The sequence below is a fragment of the Palaemon carinicauda genome, chromosome 15 (genome assembly GCF_036898095.1).
Source record: "Palaemon carinicauda isolate YSFRI2023 chromosome 15, ASM3689809v2, whole genome shotgun sequence".
Taxonomy (NCBI): domain Eukaryota; kingdom Metazoa; phylum Arthropoda; class Malacostraca; order Decapoda; family Palaemonidae; genus Palaemon; species Palaemon carinicauda.
In genome coordinates this window covers 126,423,642-126,450,864 of record NC_090739.1, presented here as the reverse complement: position 1 = coordinate 126,450,864, position 27,223 = coordinate 126,423,642, and the positions used below count along the sequence as shown (strand labels likewise).

At 34.7% G+C, this 27,223-nt stretch overlaps 1 protein-coding gene across 1 annotated transcript in view; it reads left to right on the top strand.

The window, feature by feature from the left end:
* Positions 1–26,516, top strand: part of LOC137654722 (solute carrier organic anion transporter family member 74D-like) — a 35,219-nt gene extending 8,703 nt beyond the window's left edge. The window contains exons 2-17 of the mRNA XM_068388618.1: positions 4,494–4,651; positions 7,179–7,348; positions 8,046–8,276; positions 11,205–11,317; positions 12,037–12,130; positions 12,611–12,751; positions 13,208–13,390; positions 14,368–14,532; positions 14,781–14,920; positions 15,565–15,686; positions 16,055–16,187; positions 16,648–16,701; positions 17,127–17,341; positions 18,239–18,342; positions 19,595–19,696; positions 23,583–26,516. Coding sequence (XP_068244719.1) covers positions 4,494–4,651; positions 7,179–7,348; positions 8,046–8,276; positions 11,205–11,317; positions 12,037–12,130; positions 12,611–12,751; positions 13,208–13,390; positions 14,368–14,532; positions 14,781–14,920; positions 15,565–15,686; positions 16,055–16,187; positions 16,648–16,701; positions 17,127–17,341; positions 18,239–18,342; positions 19,595–19,696; positions 23,583–23,752 — 2,295 coding nt within the window. The 3' untranslated portion in view covers positions 23,753–26,516. The remainder of the gene's footprint in view (positions 1–4,493; positions 4,652–7,178; positions 7,349–8,045; positions 8,277–11,204; positions 11,318–12,036; positions 12,131–12,610; positions 12,752–13,207; positions 13,391–14,367; positions 14,533–14,780; positions 14,921–15,564; positions 15,687–16,054; positions 16,188–16,647; positions 16,702–17,126; positions 17,342–18,238; positions 18,343–19,594; positions 19,697–23,582) is intronic.
* The last annotated feature ends 707 nt before the right edge of the window (positions 26,517–27,223 follow it).

Here is a 27,223-nt window from a genome sequence, read left to right as displayed (position 1 = left end):
GACCTTACCTTTCTGAGAATTTTGTGAGAGGAAGACATTATATCTTCGAAAAAGTAGGTAGGAGAGGAAGGTTAGATATATAAGACCCTTAAGGAAGAAGAGGAAGACTCTATTTAGTTAAGACCCTTAAGGAAGAAGAGGAAGACTCTATTTAGTTAAGACACTTAAGGAAGAAGAGGAAGACTTTATCTAATTAAGACACTTAAGGAAGAAGAGGAAGACTTTATCTAATTAACACATTTAAGGAAGAAAATAAAGACTATCTAATTAAGACATTTAAGGAAGAAGATAAACACTTTATCCAATTAAGACATTCAAGGAAGAAAAGAGACTTTATCCAATTCAGATACTAAGGAAGAAGTGGAAGACTTTATCTAATTAAGACATTTAAGGAAGAAAATGAAGACTTTATCTAATTAAGACATTTAAGGAAGAGGAAAACTTTATCTAATTAGGACATTTAAGGAAGAAGAGAAAGACTTTATCTAATTAAGACACTTGAGGAAGAAAATGAAGACTTTATCTAATTAAGACACTTAAGGAAGAAGAGGAATACTTTATCTAATTAAGACATTTAAGGAAGAAAATTAATACTTTATCTAATGAAGACATTTAAGGAAGAAGATAAATACTTTATCTAATTAAGAAATTCGAGGAAGAAAAGAGACTATCCAATTCAGACACTAAGGAAGAAGTGGAAGACTTTATCCAATTAAGACATTTAAGGAAGAAAATGAAGACTTTATCTAATTAAGACATTTAAGGAAGAAGAGAAAGACTTTATCTAATTAAGACACTTAAGAAAGAAGAGGAATACTTTATCTAATTAAGACATTTAAGGGAGAAGATTAAGACTTTATCTAATTAAGACATTTTAGGAAGAGGAAAACTTCATCTAATAAAGACATTTAAGGAAGAAGAGTGACTATCTCAGACTTAAGTAACATATTAGGACTACATTAGCCTATATTATTACACCTGTGAAGAAAATCAAAGGCTGACGGAAGAAGGATCGAGACCCATAAAAAGAGAGAGAGAGAAAAAAACTCATGTATCATCTGTTGAATAAGAGGAGGAAGTAAAAGGTATAATCAATAACGCAATCCTTATGAAGTTTTTTTTTTTTTTTTTTTTTTTTACACGTCATATGGAAAGGTCACTGGTGTGTTCGATTCTGTTACTGTTCAGAAGTATAATATTCATGGTGGCATTTGACTCTGCTACTCACGGAAATTATGGGTTGCTGTTACGCCCGATATGTATCACAATGAAACTCGAAATCCAATCCAATAAGTCTCCGCCATAATTCTCATGGGACAACGTACCCTTGACGTACCCAACGTCTCATCGTAACGTCTTATCGGTGTGACGTAAAAGACCTTGGGTATACAGACACCGAATAGTCTGGCCTATTCTCTACAGATTCTCCTCTGTCCTCGTACACCTGGAAACACTGAGATTACCAAACAATTCTTCTTCATCCAAGGGGTAAACTACTAAACTGTAATTATTCAGTGGCTACTTTCCTCTTGGTAAGGGTAGGAGAGACTCTTTAGGTTGGTAAGGAGCTCTTCTAGGAGAAGGACACTCCAAAATCAAACCATTGTTCTCTAGTCTTGGGTAATGCCATAGCCTCTGTTTCATGGTGTTCCACTGTCTTGGATTAGAGTTCTCTTGCTTGAGGGTACACTCGGGCACACTGTTCTATCCAGTTTCTCTTCCTCTTGTTTTGTTAAAGTTTTTATAGTTTATATAGGAAATATTTATTTCAATGTTTTTGCTGTTCTTAGAATATTTTATTTTTCCTCGTTTCCTTTCCTCACTAGGTTATTTTCCCTTTTGGAGTCCCTGGGCTTATAGTATCCTGCTTTTCCAACCAGGGTTTTAGCTTAGCATTTAATAATAATAATAATAATAATAATAATAATAATAATAATAATAATAATAATAATAATAATAAGATGGGTATTAAATACTTATCTATAGATTTTAATTCCTTTCTTTCTTTTATTTTCTTCATACATCGATTTATATGAATAAATTATTATCAAAATTTTACCATTAAAAACAAAATAGGAGAAAGCTTTAATAGACCTACACCTTAATAAAAATAGGCCTAATGATACAGTACGCAAAAATAAAACAGGAGAGAGCGCGAGAAAAGATAATAAAAATGGCAAAAGAGCCAAATCATTATAGCAAAACCTGTTGTTTGAATAATTCTTTGTGTCCGTTTTTAACTCTAATCGTATGTTGACTTGGGGATCAATCAAAGTCAGTTGGGAAGTATGGAACCATTTGTGACTGTCTTACGCCAGTTTTTATTACGCTCGGGTGCATACAAATGCATACCAGCGCGCAATTTATATATATGTATATGCTGTATATGTATGTATGTATGTATATATATATATATATATATATAAATGAATATATATATATATATATAGAAACAGAAGTGTATGCATATATATATATATATATTAGAGAGAGAAGTGTATATACATATATATATATATATAGAAACAGAAGTGTATGCATATATATATATATATATGTATTAGAGAGAGAAGCGTATATATATATATATATGTGTGTGTGTGTGTGTGTGTGTGTCATCATAAGCATTATCATTATCATCATCAGCCGTTACTAGCCCACTGCAGAACAAAGGCTGCAGAACGAATACTGTCCAGGGAGATCTGAATGTAAAGGATGGTCAGAATTATGAGCAATCTTATGCAACATGTGGACCGAACTAATTGAACGCCGGGGCTAGAGATTAATATCTAGATCAGGAAAAAGAAATTTAATAGACTGTAAGTTCCTGTCCACATTGATCTGATAGTGGATACAAAATGGTTGGTATTGATCAGTTTACAATAAGACCTTGAAAAATATAATGAAATATAGATTATAACCAATTGTTTTATCAGGTAGAAAATGGGTGTAATCAACTAGCTTAAATTACAGTTACTAAAATTGGTGTATTCAACTGCCCTAAATTATAGTTACTATATCAGACATCAAAATTGGTCTCTCTCTCTCTCTCTCTCTCTCTCTCTCTCTCTCTCTCTGGAATTGAAAATATAAAGCACCACCCAATGTGGTTATTTCTTCACATACAAAATAGCAAATACATGGAACAGACTTCATGCGGATGTAATAAACAGTGACACGGTAAACGAATTCAAGAATAAGTTAGACAAGATCATAAAAACTCTTTAAACGTTCAAAACAAAATCGCTCTACCCAAGGACAAATGGAGAGTCTTCCCGGATGAACTAAAAAGTCTTTGAGACATCCAAAATCCTTGTAAACCCCCCCCCCTCTCTCTCTCTCTCTCTCTCTCAGAAGATTATTATTATTATTATTATTATCCAAAATCCTTGTAATCCCCCCCCCTCTCTCTCTCTCTCTCTCTCTCTCTCTCTCTCTCTCTCTGAAGATTATTATTATTATTATCCAAAATCCTTGTAATCCTCTCTCTCTCTCTCTCTCTCTCTCTCTCTCTCTCTCTGAAGATTTAGATTATTATTATTATTATTATTATTATTAGCCAAGCTACAACCCTGGTTGGAAAAGCAAGATGCTATAAGCCCAAGGGCTCCAGTAGAGAAAAATAGCCCAGCGAGGCAAGGAAATAAGGAAATGAATAAATGATGAGAAGAAATTAACAATAAATCATTCTAAAACCAGTAACAACGTCAAAACAGATATCTTATTATCATTATTATTATCATTGCTAAAAATACCTTGATTTTAGTGAGAGATTGCACTGATCATTAAAACGTTATTATTATTATTATTCTTCTTCTTCTTCTTCTTCTTATTATTATTATTATTAGCCAAGCTACAACCCTAGTTGGAAAAGCAAGATGCTATAAGCCCAAGGGCTCCAATAGGGAAAAATAGTGATATCAACACGTGCTGTGTGCCATCAGACCTGAACACTTTCTTCTTGATGAAGGTCTGAATTGGTGATTTAAAAAAGAAAAAAAAAATTATATAACTGATTTTTCAGTTTGACTTTTGCGAAGCTACAAGAAAACGACAGAGATGCTTAGTGTTTCAACTCCCGAGTCAGCTTCTCATGCAGGATGAAGTTTGTTAAGGAAAGTCTGCCAAACGTTTTATACATGTATGTATGTATGTATGTATGTATGTAGATACACATTATGCATATATATATATATATATATATACATATATATATATATGTATTTATACATATATGTATATATATATATATATATATATATTTATATATATATATATGCATAATATATATATATATATATATATGCATAATATATATATATATATATATATACAATATATAGCCTATATATATATATATATATATAAATATAATTAGACACTTGCTCTTTATAACATAGGAGAGACGGAAGCCCAATGCCCGAACCTTGCCCAGGCTCGTCACATCAAAAAAAAAAAAAAAAAAAAAACTAACCATTCTCTCTCTATTGCAGATGGCGCCCGATGGTAACAGCGTCGAACTGACCAGCAAAGAAGAAGGAGAAGAAGAACAGAAGGAGGCGGACCAGAATCCTTCGGAGGATAAATATGAAGAGGAATTCCTCTCCTGTGGAATGGAGGAGGATATCCTGGGTCCCGTTGAGGATACGCTGTGAGTGTGGATTTGAGTTGTGTGTACAGGATATTATTGAAATAGATATTGTAGATTTAGGGGTACTCTAGACTTGAGTATTATGTGTATGTGCAGGTGTGCGGATGCTCTCTCTCTCTCTCTCTCTCTCTCTCTCTCTCTATATATATATATATATATATTTATATATACATACATATATATATATATATATATACAGATCTATATAAGTCAGTGTGTGTATTCATTACTACACAGACACACACACACACACATATATATATATATATATATACTGTACAGTATATATATAAATATTTATATATATGTGTATATATATACACACGCACATATATATGTATATGTATATATATATATATATATGTGTGTGTGTGTGTGTGTGTGTGTTATGGATAATACAAAGGAAAATACTGAAAAGTTTCAACTACATATTTCGAGAAAAATGTGTGAAAACTTAACATAGAAATAATTTTGGCCCATTAAATGTTTTCAAAGATAACGTGAAGATTTCTGAAAGTTTGTGAAGTTTCAAAAGTTACCTTTAAAAGATGATAAAGGTAAAGATGTGATTAAAGTGGTTAAAGGGACGCATTTTGAATTAGGCGTAAAATGAATATACAATTTTTCATAAAGACATTTATGATGTGAGGTCTCGAAATGCTGTTTTGGTGAATAATTAGAAAACACACACACACACACGCGCGCGCGCACATGCATCCTTCCCCGTAACAAATTATATTTATAAATACTTGGAAGATAACTAACATTCTTCAGATGTCATGGTAAGTTTACAGATTCCAAACTAAATTCTATTTGCCACACACACACACAAACACACACACACACACACACACACACACGCCTCATCGTAACAAATTATATTTATAAATACTTTTAAGATATCTATAAGGAAATTCGCATTAGAAAGAAAGATCGATACTAAAACGATTTTGAAAAGGACTTTGACTCTATTTTCAAGTTCATGCTGTAGCAGTTTCATGTTCTCTAAAAAGCATGTAGGATGTACACTCGAAGTAATACACCCCTCCTCCCCCCCAAAAAAAAAATAAAAAAAAAATCCGCTATCGGTATCCGGTTCTAGTTCCGGATTCGTCTAAAATTCCAATCAATTTTTCTTTGGCCTTCTGAAAATTTCACTGAAATCCGTCCATGATATTTTAAGATAATGTGTTGTGGAGTGAAAATCATCATCATCATCATCATCATCATCCGTTACTAGTCAAATGCAGAACAAAGGTTGTTGTGGCCTGATTGGTAACGTTTCTGACCAGTGTTTGCCAGACTTGGGTTCGAGTCCCGCTCAGGCTCGTTAGTGCCTTTAGTGTTTGCAACCTTACCATCCTTGTAAGCAAAGGTTGGGGTGGGTTTGAGGGAGCCTATAGGTCTATCTGTTGAGTCATCAGCAGCCATTGCCTGACCCTCATTGGTCCTAGCATGGGTGGAGAGGGGGCTTGGGCGCTGATCATATAATATATGGTCAGTCTTAGGGCATTGTCCTGCTTGCTAGGGCAATGTCACTGTCCCTTGCCCCTGCCATTCATTATCGACCTTTACAACCTTTAAAAAACATGTCCTTTTACTTGTCTGTTTGTTTATGAACTTTCTATGCCAGTCCATACCCGTAAAATTTCTTAGTTAGTTAATCCATCGTCTTTTCTTCCTTCCCCTGCTTTCTTTGCAATATTTAGGAACCTATTCTGTTATTCTTAATGTTCACCTATTGTCTGTCTTATACGCCCTTTCAATGTCTATTTCTTTCTTTTACGTATTGTTAGACTATCCTCTACTTTAATTTGCTCTCGTATCCATGTTGCTCTTTTTCTGCCTCTTAGTGTTATTCCCATCATTATTCTTTCCATAGCTCTCTGAGGGGAGTGGAAATAGACACGAGTGAATTCGTAACCTGCTTACTTCTTTGCCAATAGATGTAATAAAAGAAATTGAAAAGAAAGTATGAAAAGAAAGAAACAAAAACACACAAAATTTAGAGAAGAATAAAGGATACGGAGAAATTGTGGTTGAAACGCCAAAAAAAAAAGGAACTTTAAAAACATGAAAGAGGCAAAGGAAATTGCGAATGATGAAGCAAGATGTGATAATCTCTCTCTCTCTCTCTCTCTCTCTCTCTCTCTCTCTCTCTCTCTCTCAAACGACTGAAATGAGGAAAATGCAGATGCGAAGTAGAAATTTGCTTTATATCTCCATATATACAGATCTATCTATCTATCTATCTATCTATCTATATATATATATATATATATATATTAGGCAAAGAAATTAATAGAGATTTTGACCCTACTTGTTAAGTTTGAAATTTAATTTTTTTTTTAATGTAGATGCAGATGAAATGGGCAGACCAATAGCTTATATATACACACACACATATATATATATATATACATACATACATACATACATATACAGCATATATTATATATATGTATGTATATATATATATACAGTATATATATATATATATATATATATATTGTCTTGATGCTTCCAGATGTGGCTTGGGTAAACTGAGGAGCAGATACTTACAGAGGCTAGCTCGACCTGTCACGTACCTGTTCCTGTCGAGTGTTGTGGCTCTCGTCCAGGGTATGTTCTACACCTACAGCAATGCTACGCTCTCAACGATAGAGAAACGCTTCAGCCTCCCTAGCAAAGTCTCAGGTGAATTAATTAGGTTGTTATGATTGTAGAGTCACAAGTTACAGTTATGAATATTACTGATTTGCTGCTAAGAGTTACGCCTTAAGTTTATTGATATTTTTGGTGTATGGCGCAGGTGTCTCAGACCATTAAAAAGGTCATATTACAAAATGGTCGGTTGTTGATTATGGGTCAACAGCCTTTGATGAGTAGAACAAATTTAACAACAAAAGGTCAGGTTGGTTCAGGTGCCTTAGACCTATTTACGTTAACGTTAGAAAACTAATATCTATATAGTTCAGATACCGGTGGTAGCATCCTTGCCTGGTGATTGCCAGACTAGAGTTCGAGTCCCGCTCAAACTCGTTAGTTCCTTTGGTCGCTGCAACCTCACCATCCTTGTGAGCTGAGGAGGGTGGGGGTGTTTTGGGTAGCCTATAGGCCTATCTGCTGAGTCATCAGCAGCCTTTGCCTGGCTCTCCCTGGCCCTAGCTTGGGTGGAGAGGGGGCTTAGGCACTGATTATATGTAATATGGCCAGTCTCTTGGGAATTGTGCTGCTTGATAGGGCAATGTCACTGTCCCTTGCCTCTGCCATTTATGAGTGGCCTTTAAACCTTTAAAGAGTTAGCGGAGGTCTACATTAAACTATAATTCATATATTTCATCCTATTTACAAACCATGACTTGTTTACTAACATTCGCTCTCTTTCAAAAAGGATTCACCACAACTGGAAATGACTTGGTGCAACTCGCGCTATCTGTCCACATCACCTACCTAGCTGGGAAGGGCCACCGACCTCGCTGGTTAGCCGTAGGGATGCTGGGAGCGACTATTGGCTGTGTTTTGGCAGCCACCCCTCATTTCATCTTCGGAGAAGGGGACCACGTGTCCTCACATGACGCTCAGCAGTCGCCCAAGTCAATCCTCACTGCGAAGAACAAAAACCGTGAGTTTTCTTAGAGCTACTGATGTCTTCAGGTTTTATTATTATTATTATAATTAGGTAAGCTAAAACCCTATAGCCAATTCTTCTTAATGAGGCAGATTTACACTGACTCGCAGGGGTGCTATTTTAGCTCGAAAAAGTTTCGTGCTCGCTGATTGGTTGGAGGAGATAATTCTAACCAATCAGATATCAGGAAACCTTTCCGAGCTAAAAGGGCACCGCTGGGAGTCAGTGCAAATGTGCCTCATTAAAAAAAATTGAGTTTAGTTGGAAGAACAGGATGCTATAAGCCCAAGGGCTCCTACAGGAAAAATAGCCGAGTGAGGAAAGGAAATAAACTACAAGGGAAGTTTAAGAACAATAACAACATTAGAATAAGTTTCGATATATAAACTATAAAAACTTCAAAATAGCAATCGGAAGAGAAATAAGATAGGATATTGTGCCAAAGTGTACCCTCAAGCAAGAGAACTCTATCCCAAGACAGTGGAAGACCATAGTACAGAGGCTATGGCACTACCCGAGACCAGAGAACAACGGTTTGATTTTGGAGTGTTCTTCTCCTAGAAGAGCTGCTTACCATAGCCAAAGAGTCTCTTCTACCCTTACCAAGAGAAAAATAGCACTAAACAAATACAGTGCGGTAGTTGATTTCTTCAGTGAAGAATTGTTTGGTAATCTCAGTGTTGTCAAGTGTATGAGGAAAGAGAAGAATGTGTAAAGAATAAGCCAGACTTTTTTTGTGTATGTGTAGGCAAAGGAGAAATGAGCCGTAACCAGAGAGAGGGATCCAATGTAGTACTGTCTGGCCAGTCAAAGATCCATGTACTTTTTCTACAGTATTGATATCCATTCTCACTGGTCAGATTTGAGGCTGTTTCGGCATCATTTCGTTTGAACTTATAGTCAATTCTTTTTAGGAGTGCCCTTTTAGCTCGGAAAAGTTTCCTGATCGCTGATTGGTTGGACGAGATAATTCTAAACCAATCAGATAGCAGGAAACTTTTCCGAGCTAAAATGGTACCGCTGCGAGTCAGTACAAATGCGCCTCATTAAAAAAAATGAGTATAGTAGTGTCATACCCTCTGTACCACGATCTTTCGCTGTCTTGGGGTAGAGTTCTCTTGCTTGAGGGTACACTCAGACACTATTCTATCAGTTTCTATATCTCCTTTCCTTACTGTTGGTGCACTTGGACTTATAGCATGCTGCTTATCCAACTAAGGTTGTAGCTTATGTAATAATAATAATAATAATAATAATAATAATAATAATAATAATAATAATAATAAATTATTATTTCATAAGTTTGCTAGGTCGATTTTGTTCCCTTTTCTAAGAACAACGATAAAAACTAAAATTTCACCAAAATTTACTTGATTAATCTGTAAGCTTTTCAACAATGAATGGAATGGCCATGTAACTCTTTTTATTAAATTGAAAGGCTGCATTGTCTTTGACTGATGAGGGTACGTCTAATAGATTTAAAATTAACACTATTTCAAAATATATATCACCAGCATATATATGTTAGGTTTTTCCCTTTTAGACATTAACTATTACATTAGATTGCATTGGGGTATTAAAGTTTCTTGAATATACTTTTCTTGAATATACTTTTCTTGAAATGCATTCTGTCTTATGTGTACAACAGGATACAAAAATAATGCTACTTTTATCAAAATCTTACGATCCTCCTGTGTTAGGTACTAATAGAGACTATACTCAATTTTTTTTAATGAGGCGCATTTGCACGGACTCGCTGTGATGCCCCTTTATCTCGGAAAAAGTTTCCTGCTATCTGATTGGTTAGAATTATCTTATCCAACCAATCAGGAATCAGGAAACTTTTCCGAGCTATAAGGGCACCCCTGCGAGTTGGTGCAAATCTACCTCACTAAAAAGAATTGACTATAGGTGAATGCAAATGAAAGCTATTAAAAAATATAACGAGCTTATATGCAAACAGTTGATGGCAATAATGTCACAAAATTACAAACAATATGAAACATGAGATGGCAAGCTTAACGGGTTTTCCTAATATCAGTGCGGGAGAGAGCGAGAGATAGTTAACCAATAGCATTACAGAGTATAAGCGTGTATGAAGCACATGTTGTATACTCCATGCATAATTCACATTCATAGTTGATATGAAGGCCAGCGTTGTTTCAATATTGCGACTGCTGAAATAAAACCATGCTTTATGATCCCTAATTACTTCTACCAACCAAGTTGGAATGAGGTTATGTTTTCGCTTAATGTTTGTCCGTTTGTTTGTTTGTGAACAACTTCCTTGTCACAATTTCACTCATAAAATAGTGAAACATTCTGGGATTAATTGTTATGTTGAGACGTAGAGGTGATCCACTTTTGAAAGTCCTAGGTCAAAGGTCAAGATCAAGGTCGAGCAATAGGTCGACCAAATTTACCCTAATCTCGAGTAATAAGTTGCTGTGGCGGAGGTCTGCACTCTCAAGAGTGCTTTCCCTCAAATTTTGCATATGCTTTTGAACTATCATCTACGGATATTGTATGCTTTTTTCCGGTATGTAGCAAGTAATAATAATAATAATAATAATAATAATAATGATAATAATGACAACAACAACAACAATTCCAACAATAATAATAATAATGATAATAATATAATAACAACAAAAACAACAACAATAACAATAACAACAACACCAATACCAACACCAACACCAACACCAACACCAATAATAATAATAATAATAATAATAATAATAACAACAAAAACAACAACAATAACAATAACATAATAATAATAATGATAATAATAATAATAATAATAATAACAATACTAATATTACACAACAACAACAATAATAATAATAATAATAACAACAACAACGATAATAATAATAATAATAATAATAATAATAATAATAATAATAATAATTTCAGGTGGCATGTTGTGTGATGCTTCTAATTCCTCATCATCGGTGTCTTGCAATGAGGAATCGAGTCAGATTGGCATTGAACAATACACAGTAGTTACTTTGCTATTAGCAGCCCAGGTAAGTTTTATTCCAGCTGTGACCATGTTGTGGAGTGATCTTCCTAATCGGGTAGTTGAATCAGTAGAACTTCAAAAGTTCAAACTTGCAGTAAATGGTTTTTTTTTATGTTGAACAGGCTGAAAACTCTAACCCAAGACAGTGGAAGACCATGGTACAGAGGCTACGGCACTACCCAAGACTAGAGAACAATGGTTTGATTTTGGAGTGTCCTCCTAGAAGAGCTGCTTACCATAGATAAAGAGTCTCTTCTACCCTTACCAAGAGGAATGTGGCTACTGAACAATTACAGTGCAGTAGCCCCTTGAGTGAAGAAGAATTGCTTGGTAATCTGTGTTGTCAGGTGTAGTAGGACAGAGGAGAATATATAAAGAATAGGCCAGACTATACAGTGTGTGTGTAGGCAAAAGGAAAATGAACCGTAATCAGAGAGAAGGATCCAATGTAGTACTGTCTAGCCAGTCATAGGACCCCATAACTCTCTAGCGGTAGTATCTCAACGGGTGGCTGGTGCCCTGGCCAACCTACTACTGTACCTACAAACGTATACAATCAAATTTGGGTTATTTAAAAGCATGGCTTGTTATCAGGAATTTAAACAAATCTATAATTGCTAAAATAACATTGCTTCCCATATTTCCATACAATCAAATTTATTCACAGGTGTTTTTAGTTTCATTTACAACAAAATGTCTAATTACCTTTTTTTCTACTTTTAGATGCTGGCAGGATTTGCTTCGATGTTGTACTACACCATTGGATACTCGTACTTGGACGAATCTGTGAGGAAGGATAGAGTCCCTCTCTTCCTTGGTGAGTGAACGCTGGAATCCTGACATCTTAAATTCCATGCTTTATGGAAAGCCAGAAGTCCTTGCTGCCTATTTCTTGTAGTAACGGGTTAAAGTAATGCTATTAATTAATATAAAAATAAATAGTATAGCAGTACCAACCAAACTCGACTGAGTCCCTTGTCAGGCAAAGAAGAACAAAGTGGACAAATCACTCTTCTTATTGTATATATATATATATATATATATATATATATATATATATATATATATATATATATATATATATATATATATATATATATATATATATAGATAGATATATAAGCTTATTAGAGCCAAAAAATTGACTTCTGCTTAACACACATGTCCAAGCAGTCTAAACTTACATTGATTAAGAATAGTCTATACACCAATTAGTGTTTTGCCGTATTTTCTAAAAAATCAAGCTTTCATGAATTCTTCATATGCAATGTATCTAAACATGTCTCTTCCTTTGTAGCAATATCTGGAAGTCTGCGAATTCTGGGTCCAGTCTGTGGATATTCAATGGCTGCCTTAGCTCTAGGATATTGGGTTAACCCTAATAATACCCCAAATTTATCACCAGACCATCCTAGATGGATAGGAGCCTGGTGGATAGGTAAGGAATTGTGAAAAAGTTGATGAAATAAATGTACAGGTCTCTGCTTTAGCCTTTGTGTGTTGAAAAGAGTTTTACAGTAACTGTACCTAACAACTTGGTGATTTTCAATTCATCCAAAGATGTGTACAAAGCCATATATTATATAACATTAAATTATTAATTATTTTTAAATTTGAAAAAAAATCCTATTTTCAAAAGCATAGAAATTATTTCATTGTTTGTTTTCACTATATTTATCAATGTACAGATTCTTTGAAAAGCTAGTTCTTTAAATTGTGAGAAATCTATTTTTAAAAATTTTCACAAACGACAATTTGTGAAGTTTCACGTTATCTTCATATTATATTTAGTTTGTTTGTGGTCCCGTTATATGCTGATTTAGCTTTCTGAAACCTGCATTCAAAAGTTAGAAGAAAATTCCACTGATAGGATAATTTTCTTCTCTGTTTACAGGGTATTTATTCATTGGAGCAACTCTCCTCCTCATCACTTGGTCACTGTTACTGTTACCAAAGACCCTTCCGGGGGCCAGGAAAAGAGCCCTGAAGAACCTCCGGGCTGCTGCCAAAAAGGGCAAAGAGTATCTCCAGGAATTTAGGAAAACAATGCGACCAGCTAAAGCTAAAGATGGTGGTGGTAATGAAACTTCTTTCAAATTTTTCTTCTTTATTATAAATCTATTTAGTGCTGAGAGTAATACAATCATGGTATATACTGTATGCATATATGTGTATATTGTATCACTATGAACTTTAATTGTAATTAAACAAATCAACTTCACGTAACAAAAATTAGGCAGTATAGCAGTAGGCGCTGTTTAAATTTAGAATTTCCATTGCAGTTCCATTTAACGATTAAATCAATCTTCACATTTCAAAGAATTATAGACTTATTTATTTAATCCCTTAAGTGATGAATATTGTATTAGACAAAATTTTGATCGTAATTTTGGCCTTAGTGAAGAAGCTTTTTGTGTGTTAATTTGCACTAAGATCAAATTAATATTTTAAACCATAAGTTCACAACTATCCAGTCTTTAATTATGATAATGCAATCTGTTTCTAACTTGCATTCATTAAAATTATGAATTAATTTTTTCTCGGGGAATCTTGATAAAAAGTTTAATAAATAAGTCCTTCAGGTAAATAATTAGAGTAATGCAATGATAAAAGCAGATAATGTATATTATACACTACACTATATGAATAGCATGTACAAATTAGATTACACAAGTATGCAGACAGTATTACTATATGATTGTTACAAATGCTATTTGCTTTTCCAACTTTTACATATAAGTCTATTAGTGTACTCTACTGTACTGTCATAAACCAGAAATATTATACAAATATTATGCAATAGATCTAATGCATATTTGATTATGCAGTTTTTTCTCTTGCATCCACTTTCATATATTCAATGTTCAAGAAGCTATTCCAGTCCTAATTCATGAGTAATCCAATAGTACGGGTACATATCCAGTAGGAACCCCTTAGTCCTGATCTCCAGGGATCACAGGCTAGAGAATCAGACCGTGCCAGGGACTAAGGGGTGAATGTATTTTACGTGTTTATATGAAACATCGTCCTATATTTCCCTTCCTCTGTTTTCAGCCATGTGGCCCAGCGCTCAACGGATTCTAACCAATAAAGTGTATGTTCTAATCATCATCAACCAAATTTTTTTCTGGTTTGCTTTCTTTGGTTACATCACCTTTAAGCCCAAGTATCTTGAGCATCAATTTAAGATGTCTGCAGCTAAAGCTAATCAGTACATTGGTATTTATCTACTTTGCTTCATTTTATGTTTTGTAAATGGTTACATAATCTTTTTCCTATGCACAGCATCAAAAAACATGAATACTGTACATTAAACTTCCAATCATTGCGTGTGTTTGGTAGTTAGAATGCTTTTGCTTATTATTGATATTTATGGAATATATGCTGTTAAAAGTATTGCAAGACATAATTTCAAATTTCTTAATGCCGTGGTTGCCTGAAGACTAAGCTTACCTTTTTTCTTCAAGCGGGGGCTGCGACGGCTGCTACCTTGGTAGGCTGGCTCGGAACAGGAAGTGCCTTGACCTTCTTTCGTCCAAGAGCCAAGTTTGTCCTTTCCTTCATGGCATTCCTATCTGCTACAAATCTAATTCTTCATTTGTGTATGGTAAGTACAAGCTTTTCCAGAAAATTTTATGTCCATATTGTTTTGAAAGTGAAATTACTTATGAAGATTTTTGCTGCTGCAGATTAATATTAATTGCAAATTAAAAAAAAAGTTGCCCCTTTGAATGGTACGGGCCAACCAAGGGAAAGGCCCGTGCCAACAACAAGTGTTGGCTTTAATACCCCAAGAAGAAGAAGAAGAAGAATACAATTGAGCTTTACTATTAAAGATATATCCCCAAAGTTCTGTAGTTGTTTGTATGTACTGTAAAACATTTTTAAGCTGGTCGTGTGTGAATGCATGTGAATCATATATATATTTATTCAAAATTAATTGTTGTATGCTGAGCACAAAATAACTTAAATCTAATTACAATAAAATTTTTCTGCATGCACAAAATTCAGTACAGTTCTAACATGTATGCCTACCTGTATTATCAAAATGTAAGAAGATTTATTGTACATGGATATGAATATTTCTTTTACAGTATTGTGCTAATTGTAAAGCATAAGTGAATTATCTTCTACTATAATGGGATTGTTATCTAACTCAAATACAAATATGTTTAGTTACTCAAATTTTCAGAATGCATTGATCTTTGCGCATAATATGTGAACTGACTTCTTTTGTAATTACTCTCGAAGGTCAACGTTTCGTGCAAGCATGATAGAATTCATGGGATGGATCTTGTTTTACAAACCAGGGATACAGTTTCTCTTCAGATTCCTTCGACTGCATCCTCTAGTGGTATAAATGACAAGAATAAGTAAGTCTTTTGTTGTTATATTTTTCAACAAAATTATCATGTCTCCTTTTAGACAAAGAGTATTCTCTTGAGATATTTGTTCTTGAAAGAAAAGTGAATATTGGTTTTCTCATTATAGACTACTGTAATGGGGTTCTTTTGAAGGATTTGTTCTTAAAAGAGAAGTGATTGATTTTAGCATCTAGTCTCCATGTCATGCAATATTCAGGCAATTATGCAAGAAGGCTTTGATCATGCAAACACCTTTTGGTAATATATCACTCGAAGACCATTTTGTTTTGCCAAATAATTTTGGATTTAGCAGTTCTTTAGAGTATGTATCTGAAAATTCTTATAATTCTACTTATCAAATGCAATGTTGTTTTCAGATTCTCCTCTGAATGTTCTTCCAAGTGCAAATGTTCATTCCGATTTTCTCCCGTCTGTGTGGATGGAGTCGACATATTTTACAACCCATGCATGGCTGGTTGTTCTTTGTCATATAAACAAAACAAAACCCAAGTAAGCTTTCTATTATGTACAGTACATTTTGGCATTCAAAACTTGTTCGGGAATTTTATTTTGTCTTTTGACGAGACTTATGATTTTGTAGAATTTATGGGAACTCTAAAGCATATTTTAAAACAGTGGTTATACAAGTTACCTGGAGATTTTTCATAAAGTCTGATATTGTTTTTAATTTTGAATATAAGTTAAGAACAATATATTTGCAACTGTATTCTGTTTTTCTTATTTCAAAGAAATGACGCCTCTAATTTTTCATGCTTTAAACATTATCAGTTACCTCAAGTAATTTTTCTGTAATATTTTACTAAAACATCTGGAAAAGCATGTTGTGACCCAATGTCTTGATTCTAGAAGCATAAGGAAACTATTTACTGAGTCTGTAGTGATGTAGTGCTATATATTATTTAACTATGACAGACACTTTTGAGCAATGGTTAATATTTTTCATTGACAGATTTATGAAAACTGTTCCTGCTCAGGAAGAGAGAAAAAGGCCTCTGTATTCATGGTAAGTATTATAACTATCTTAGCTATAACCCTAGTTGGAAAAGTAGATGTTATAAACCTAAGGGCTCCAACAGAAAAAATAGTCCAGTGAGGAAAGGAAACTGTATACCTGTACCTTCTAGTTATTCTAAATTATAGGTATAATTACAGTACTCCAAGATTTTGAAAGTTTTCATGTTTATGTAAAACCTTGACTGATTCTTTCAACTAATTATTTCTCTTTTTTCTAAACTTAATCTTATTTACATATCCTTTTGTGTAGTAGATTTTATAGATATGATTAACAGAGGGAAAACAACCCAAGCATTTTTATGATACGGAACATTACTTAGAATCTAGCAAAATTTGATGTTTTTAGTCAAATTTTGAGATGTAAAAAGTATTGATACTACAGTATTGTTACTATGATTTTCATTTTTATTACAGAATAGCAGCACTGCATTGGAATCAATAGACAGCAGTATACAAGGGAGAAATCACGGTTTCTCTGAACAGCCTAACGATACAGTCTCCGAAGGTCTCGCTGTCGACGGATACTGCTATCACAATTGTTCCGCTTTCTATATGTACCTGACCTTGACTGTACTTACAAAGATGACCCATGCTGCAAGTAGGGTACCTGTGAATCTTATACTCTTGAGGTAAGGTATTTTATAACACTTCTAGTATTTTATTGGTACAATATGGAAATAGCTTTAGGGTTACCAGATTTGGCCAACTTGTCAGTTTGAGAATTTCTTTTTTGCTCTATAGAGTATATGGTATACATACACATGCAATTTATATATCTATATTTGTAGTGTATTTCCATGTATTGATGTAATCTTTTTTCAGCATGTCCAACTCTAAACACAAACAAGTCCCCAAATTGCTCAGCTAAATTTTTTTTTTTTTTTTAAATTTCTTTCTCCAATTTTTTATATGTTCTCTTGTATGAATTTGGTCTACCAATTCTTAATCGCTTTTTCTTCATTTGAAGATGCTGTTTTACTCAGATTCATTTTAGATGTAGATTTGACTTGCTATTTTTCAATCAATTCTAAGGGCTATATTGTTTTGTGTGTGAAAACTTAAGGGAACTATATTACTGAATAAAAGAGTATTTAAATACAATCACTGAGTCCAATTTATATACAGTATTTATAAAGCTTACCAAAAGTTAAAGATTATAGATAGCAACTTGAAAAGAATCCCAGTAAAAAAAGTGTAAATTAGATGGTAGATAACACTTCCCTTTGTAACCAAAAGAACTGCAAAGTATTTAGAGCTGTTGTAAAGGTATAACCAAGTAATTACTACCATAAAGTAACTGCAAAGAATTAAGAGTTGTTGTAAAGGTCTAACCAAGTAATTACTACTATAATAGTCACCACCACTAAATATGCAACAAAATATATCTTAATTTTCTTCATAGAATAAATAAACTAAATGATTTTGACAAAATTATTCTGCCTGATAGTTAGAAGAAACTCTTTCAGAAGCATCTTTGTCATGTTACTTAAGGTAAAGTGAACTTGACATTTCTTTCAAAATTGCAGGTGTGTTGAAGAGCGTGACAAGGATATGGGCTTAGGTATATTTAATGCTGCTTTAGCATTATTTTCTTCAATACCAGCTCCAATAATCTTTGGATGGGCAATTGGTAAATACAATTACAGTTTATATTGCTATATTGGGGTTGTATGTATGATAGGGGCCACCTGTATGTATTATTATGTCCAACTTAGAATACGGCAGTGAAAGGGGGGTCGCAGGGTGGCGTAAGTCCCCCCTTTAGGTAAATAGCTAAGGACATGGCTTGTAGGTTAGGTTAGGGGGGAAAGTTTATGTTAGTTGATGTCCATTTTTAATCCACGCGGTAGAAACTGGCCGCTGATATACAAAGGCTCCGCTATATATATATGTATATATATATATATATATATATATATATATATATATATATATATATATATATATATATATATATATATTTATATATTTATATATATATATATATATATATATATATATATATATATATATATATATATATATATATATATATATATATATATGTACATTTTTATGTTTTCCTAATTTTATTTATTTTCCTTTTTGCATTCTTACCTTATACTGTACAGTACTTATTTCCTTTGTTTTTCTCTATTCATAAGTTCGTATTACAGTATTTAAGAAGGCTGATGGTCTGGTTGGGATATTTTTATGGTACCGAGACTTCCAAATATGTTTAATTGAATCATAATGAAATATTAATTGTTTAGAAGTTATCAAGTCAGGGGGAGTTCCTTTTAGCCAACCACCCTTAGTCAGGTCATGATTAATCTCTTTAAGTTAGGTTTGTAGGTTAAGATGTTACACTGTATTTTACTATACTCAATTTTTTTTAATGAGGCGCATTTGCACCGAATCGCAGCGGTGCCCTTTTAGCTCGGAAAAAGTTTCCTGCTATCTGATTGGTTAGAATTACCTTGTCCAACCAATCAGCGATCAGGAAACTTTTCCGAGCGAAAAGGGCCTCCCGGCGAGTCGGTGCAAATCTGCCTCACTAAAAAGAATTGACTATAGTCCCTCTATTTCTTCAGCCAAACACTGCTACCTCCCTCCGTTACCCCCATAATTTTTGTTTTGAATTTGACTTATGTTTTAAGTATGTTTTTATTTATAATATAAATAAATGTCATAATTGTTTGAAACACTCTAAAACTTATATTGTATGTGAGGTATTGAATATCCTAATATTCCAGTGCATGATAGTTGGACCAAATTTTCATAAATCAAATCATTATTAAGGTACCTTAATATATATGATATTTTTACTATCTATGATAATGTTCAAGAATCTAAATGTTAGTAATGAAGAAATTAAATTGAAAAGGGCTTATTCTTCACAGACTACTCCTGTCAGTTATGGCAAAATAAGTGTGGAAAGCAGGGATTCTGCTGGCTTTATGACCTAAACAGTTTTAGGTATATTCTCCATGGTATTCCAGCAGGTAAGGATATGATAAAATTAATTTGGTACTACGGTTATACAAACCTTTCGTCTTTTGAAATAGGGACTGTCTTCAGTGGAGCTGGAACAGTGTTGAATTTGTTATCGAGGTAGTTAACAACAGGTGGTGGATGGGGCTATGCCAGATAGTGAGATGCCTGTTTGGCCATTGGGAATCCTAGCAGAGATACAGAGCTGATCCTTGGGTAATGAGTGTCCTTAGGGATGTTTACAATACTGGCTACCTTTTTTGGACCATCAGCCCCCCCTCCCCCCCTCTCCATCTCACATACCAGTAGTGTTTTCAACCGATCCTCTAATGGAGGAGAAAGGGATGTTGAAGAAGAATGTGACTGAATTTGTTCGAGACAAGTCTCAGAGCTTCTACGGTCAATTCTTCCTGGTAGAGAAGTTAACTTGGGCTGGAGACCGGTCATCAACCTCTCTCCACCAAACAGGTTTGATCTTCAAATGAAGTTAAGATTGAAACAAATACGTTCTCTGCTGAATCACATCAGAGGAGACTTCGTTCTTTCAGTGGATCTCAAGTACAATACCCATTCATCACTCCTCTCAGAAGTACCTCTACGGTAGGGTGTACCAGTTGAAGATTCTGTGCTTCGGACTCTGTACTGCTCCCTAGGCACTCACTTGGGTCTTCATCTTGGTAGCAGTTAAACCCATTCACAGGAGATGAATCTATTGATGTAAGTTGACGATTGGCTAATCCTGGCCTCTTTTGTGAGGCAGTTTGTACAGGATCGAGATGGCCTTCTCGCATTAGGTCACGATCTCTACCCAAGCAGAGGTTGAAGTAATCTGGACATGCTGATAAACACTGCTGCAGCAAGGGTCTTTAATTCAGATGGTCACATCATCAATCTCAAGTAGGTTTCTGTCCATGAGAATACTTTTAGAACAGAGGTTGCATTCTTCTCGGCCACCTTTTCTTGCTGCAGAAGCTTGATCCTCACGGTCACCTCCACCAGAGACCTTCTCAGTGGTGTTTGAAAGATCACTGGTCAGCCCGCAGGGATCCTCATAACCTTCTTGTTCCAGAGGGACATGAGTCTGGAGACAATTTTCCTGGTAGTAGAACGAGGAAAACTTCACCAGGGGAGTTACACTCGACATCCCACTTCCGGACATGCAGGTGTTAAATGCTTTAAAGGAGGGATGAGGTGTACATCTATGCAACCTGGACACCTCAGGAGTGTGGTCAGATGAAAAGAAGCACCTGCACAGAACGTCCTTGAAATGCAAGCAGCCTTTTTAGCGCTGCAGTAATTCCAGGAACATTTCAAGAGGCACTTGCTAGTGTTGATGAGGGACAACACCACCATAGTGGCCTACATCAACAAGCAAGGGGTTATTGTCTTGCAAGCTGAAGAAGTGTATATTTATGAGCAATGTTCCACACTGTAGAGATGTCAGTCAAGTACATTCCAGGTAAGAGGAATGTATTAGTAGAAGTACTCAGTTTCCAGAGGTAGGTTGTAAGGTTGGAGTAGTTACTACATCCTTGTGTAGCAGAGAGGCTTCTTGCCCTGTAGAATTTGACAAGGATATACCAGTTTGCCACATAGCTAAACAGGAAATTCCCAGCCCTTTGTTCCCCTGTTCCAAATTTGTGTGTTATCTTCGAAGAAGCTTACTAACACAAACGGGATCAACTGGACGTTTCGCTTTTCCTTCATTCAGCCTGATCTACTGGCTGATCAACCAAGTGTTGATCATATCCAGGCCTCAGGATGACCCTAGTGGCTCCCAGATGGCGTATACAAGTGATATCTTAATCTGTTGACACTTCTAGTCGAGGTCCCGAGAGAACTACCTTAATGGACAACATTTCTGTGTCAGCCACATCTTTAGAGGTACTACCAATCCATGAAGTTGTGGAATTTCTCCTCTGAGCGAAAGGCTTTATGTGAGGGACTGCACAAGAGAGATCATAATATCTGGGAAGCTCCTTAACTGCTGTCTACCAGGCAAAGTGGACATCTGTTGCGATTTTTATTGTAGAAAGGATACTTCTCTGGCTTGAGTATCTCTAGTACAGATCTCCTGTTCTTCTTTCGCCTAGAGAAGCAGCTCTCAGTAGTAGCTGTCAAAAACTACTGCTCAGCCTTGAGTACGGTCTTTCAACTGAAGGATTATAGACCTCGCCTCTTTGTGGGAGTTGTCTATGCTCATAAGGAACTTTGAGTAGTCTTACCCACCCCAAGACCTCAGGCCCCCAAAGTGGAACGGGACCCTCGCCCTTAATGATCTTATTCATACCCTGTTTAGGCCTATGAGTAGGTCTTCAGACTGAGATCTAACTCTCAAGACTGTGTTTTGCTAGCCTTAGTGTCGGAAAGCAGAGTGGGCTATTTGCGCGGTCTCTCTTTTCTGGTCACCCACTTTGAAGATGGGAAGGAGGTGTATCTTAAGTTTGTGCCAAAGTTCATGGCCAATACTCAGAACCCTTCTGTCCACGACTGATGGTTTGAGACCTCCAACCCCTCTCAACGTAAGGCATCAGGTGGCAATTGAGAAGAAATGCTTTTGTGTCCTGTGAGGGGTCTGCAGTGCTATCTGAAAAGGACTTGATATCCCAGACTTAAATGTCAACACCTGGCAAAACCAAGAAAGAGGTGTCGAAGAACGCAATCTCTTTCTGGCTTCGTGAGGTCATCCGTATGGCATATGCCTTGACTTTTGAGAAGGTCAGGTTACTAGCCAGGAATAGAGCTCAAGAAGTCAAGAGTATAGGTCCCACCTTATCCTTCAAGAGGAATCTTGCAGTTAGCCAGGTATTGAAGGCTGGAGTGTGGAGACTCCAAATGACCTCACAGCCTTTAACCAATTGTAGTATACCCACAAGTCCCCTGACACATTTGTTCTTGGTCCTGCCTATACTTGTGTGGCCAATCCAGCTCTCACATGGATCAGGAATCATCTTGTCTATGGTAACGAGTAGCTGTAAGTCTGGAATGAAAGGTAAAATGACTTTCATCTATATCTTTTCTTCCCCTCTCTTGGGGTATGAAGCAGTCATATCATTATTTTCTGGATCTGACTTTATGCTAGTAAGCTACACTTCTGAGCTCCATTTTTTAGAATACCTAGAGGAGTGTCTCCCCTCCTGGCTTGACGAGGGGGAGGATGGTGGAATATATTGTATATCAACCCATTGATCATCGTAAGCTAGATATTACATTCTGGACTGTTCTCCCCTCTGGGGTAAGGGATTCCTCCTTTGACCACGTTTCAATCTTACTTACTACAGGCCAGGTCCTTTCAACCCACTCATCCGTATGGTGGACAATTAGGTGGTTGCTGGAGTCATCTCCTTTACTCCTGTATAGGACCAGGTAGACTAACATTTCCAGAGAAGAAAAAGAATCAACCAGTTCCATTATAGGGGGACGTCTGACCCAGCAATCAGTGAGTCTCCCTTACTTAAAGGATGAAAGGTTTTTATACACATAGGAACAAATTAATTTTAAAATTAATCTAAAATTTTCCTAGCTATATAAACCCAAGTCCTTTAAAGGTAAGCTTTCTACCTTAACCACCTCTTTCAGTTCTGAGCTGGTTAAAAGTGAACAGCCTTTAACAGGCGCACCACCTGATGTTAACATATTCAATACCTGTTTCAGCTCTGCTGGAAACATTCCCCATTTTAAAAGATTTAAATTTGTATTGCTAGAAAATATGAATATTTTGAAATATGTTATATATTCTTATTCTTTTTATAGAAATGTTATCGATTGTTACTTCTCCATTTTACCAATTAATTGTTTTATTGCCTTTAACTAACTTATTCCATGAAATTTTCTTTATTGATCAATGATCTGATATTTTTGTTCCATATGAATAATAATAACGACTATTACTTTCAGCTTTGATGGCAGGCTGCTTGATAACAGAAATAATACTTCTTAGCCTCCACAAGACCATTCACTTTTATGGGAAGGATGAAAATGAAAATTTGTCACAAGAGCAACGTCCAGAGGAGAAGCAAACCCTAAAAGATTCTGAATGTATGGAAATGAAAACAGAGGATTGCTGATATTTCTTCAACATTTGATGAAAATTGTGGCCACAAACTTAAGAAATAAGTATGAAGCTTAAAGATGGTAAGTATAAGAAATTACACCAGCATAAAGATGTCTTGTAGAAGTCACTTTATAGCAATAAGCTTTTAGGAGCACATATGCTTTTGATGTAAGCTCTTGAACATTTCTGTTGAAATTAACTTCAACTTGTGATACATAATGCAGTCTTGTGCCTTTAATAGAATTTTAAACAGCTATCCTAGAATTATGGTAGATCAATTTTTCTGCATAGCAAACAAACTACAGTATACATGTTTTACATATACCTCAGTAGGATATGTAATCAGGTGCATACCTTCTTAAAACAATCAAATAGTGATTATTAAAACAAAGGAAATTTTCAAGCTAAAGGGTAGAGGAAAAGGAAGAGAGTCTTTCTGACATGCAGCACTGTCAGGACTCACTTTTAACCTCGACTTTAGTCTGCCGGCCATAACTAGTGGGGTGAATACACTTTAATAGTAACCGTCTCTGATATCTTTTCACATGTAAATTAAATTCGTAATAATCTGAATTTGGGTAGGGCTTACCTCTCCCTCTTAATTATGTCACTCATATCTGTGTTGTAAGGATAGAATATTATGTCAGGTTGATAGATAGAGGGTGTGTTACAGCCTTTGGTATTGCAATGTCTTTCCGTTTATTTGTGTGAGAATTTCTAGCTATCATATGTTCTAGATTTTTGGATGTTGGTATGAGTTAGAAATTTTATCAGTATGAAATCAATATTTTGTTTAATGAATTTTCATGATTATTCTTCTTCCCTGGGGTAGTTTTCCTAATTTCATCTCTCTTAATATTGTGCCCATCTCCCATTTATATCCCACCCAGACTTTTAAAGGCTCAATTTTGTTACATACCTTTACAAACATATATTTTATACTATAAAGTGTATATCAGGTGGGGTATGTTATTAATTAAACCTTGTGACTTTTTCAGTGAATATATGTAAGAAAACAAATTTACTGATAAAGTTACAAAGTTTAGAAGAAACAGAAAAAATGGAAGTCATTATTTAGACCGGTTCAGAGCATTCAGTTAATAAATCAGCTGGTGTGATGAGATTAGTTACTCTCATTGATTGTGAGGCATCAATCTAGTGCTTGCCAAAATTTCACTAGTTTTAAGAAGGCAGTGGGCATTTGGTAATATGCAACTACTCCATGGTGATGTGTTTAGTAAAATATGAGGCTTGAATTTATGAAACTACTATACATTCTTTATTACTAATATCAATTCCTGATGTTAATGGATCAGTCTTCTTTAACTATTTGATGACAGTACAGTAAATCGATGTCAAATGGTGAGGTCTGTGATTACAATTCCTTTTCTTAAACAGCTTAGTAATAATGATAAAATCTTTCAAGTAATTTACATACTGTTGTTTGATATATAAAGGTATTAAACAAGAACAGATAGACTGTTGAATAAAAATAGTAATTTTAATCGAAAATTCTCCGAAAAAATATACTATTCTGAGCCGTAATTCAATAAAATACAGGTGACCGTAATTTTACCTTACTTTGTTATTATCTTTTATGGGTTGGTGACCGTAATATCACTCCTTTACGTCAACATATCCATTTTTAAAACGCTAAATGCCTGGCAACGTTCATTCCCGGATTTTTACAGTTTTTTTATGGCAAATTTTTAACAGTGTAATTTGTTTGTTTGTTGTTAGTGTTTTCAAGAGCCAGAGAATATTCTTGCGATATCCTTCAGTTACACCTTCCATGATCAATTGCCCGAAAATTCTAGTTGAAAGGAGATATTACAATATGCAGTACTTACCTGTACATACTTTTATGATCGTTTATTTAAAGTTCTTAATTTTCTTAATGCAGTTACAGAAAGAGTTCTCATTAAAAAACAAATATAGGGACGATTATTTTCTTTTCAATTTAACTTTTGTTGAAGATTCAACAATTATTTCTTTAAGGTACAGTACTTGTGTCAATTCTAGTTCTTTGTCTTTAAAAATTAGAGAATTCCCATGAAATATGTATTACAGTTATGTCTTTACATAGACATAAATTCATCTCTTGTAATGTTTGAATAAATATTTTGGACTGGCCGTAAAATCTCAAATGTTGGACTTCAATTTACAATGAGCCAGTAGAATTGCTCCAGGGAATTTTGGAGATACAGTGCACTCTTTATATAAACTTATAAGGTTCTGAAGCATAAATTGTTTACAGTAAAACATTGAACAAATGATTAAATGTATAGGTGTACAGTAATATCTTTAAAGTACCCTTTGTGAATTTTTATTAGTTTTTTATGAATACATTGACCACTTCCCTATTTACCAACAATTTTGATGCTAACAAGAATTTTAATTACATACCGTATACAGGTATATAACTATACCTTGGACTCTTACCGTACTTTCAAAGGAATAAGTCCAGTCCCAGGCTGTGATTTGTCCTACAGGTGTACTGTAATTAAACGTCATAAATCCCATCAGTTCTCAGGAAATATTTGAAATATTTACTGTAACTGGGTAAAGAATAGCCATAAACCAGGTGTTTTATGTTTATGAAAAATTATTTAATACATAGGATGTACTGTAACTGTTTCACTGTGTTTAGGGAATATTTATACTAAGTAATATGTAATTTTATTGCCCATGTTGTTTTCCAGTTAAGTTAATATATCTCTCTCTCTCTCTCTCTCTCTCTCTCTCTCTCTCTCTCTCTCTCTCTCTCTCTCTCTCTCTCTCTCTCTCTCTCTCTCTCTCTCTCATCAATAATCCTCATGATTATTATTTCATTAATCAGTTTTTTACATTGTTTACTGTAGGAATTTTATTTGATGATTGAAAATGTTATACCCAAGTTCTCTCTTATACTAAGTGAAATACATTTTCATAATGTTGTGCAATAATCTATTCAGAATATTTGCAATACAGTATAGGTTCATAAAACATGTATGAGGCAGTACTGCATTTATTCTCTTTTTGTTTATATTTATTCATCAGGGAACTATGATAATATACCAATTGCAAAGTTTTTTTTTTATGAGAAATGCACAATGCATACACTTTTTAGTTTGATTTTTAAGTCTGTCATTTTCATAGTTCTTAAGATAGTATTTGGTTATTAAGTACTTGTGAATAGTTTATTACACATTTATAAATGTTTATATTTTATTAAATATTAATAATTTAGCTTGATTTTCTATTGAATTTCCATCTCTCCACTTCATAGCATATTGTGGTAAGTAATTTAAAACCTTTTATTTTAAATAGTTCTTTGTAAATTTAGAACGCAGAACAAATTAATTTTAAAAGATTTGCTGGAAATATATGAGATTCATGACTCGGTTGAGTCCCTTGTCGGGCTGGGAGGAACGTAGAGAGGAGAGGTCCCCTTTTTTGTTTCATTTGTTTGATGTCGGCTACCCCCCAAAATTGGGGAAAGTGC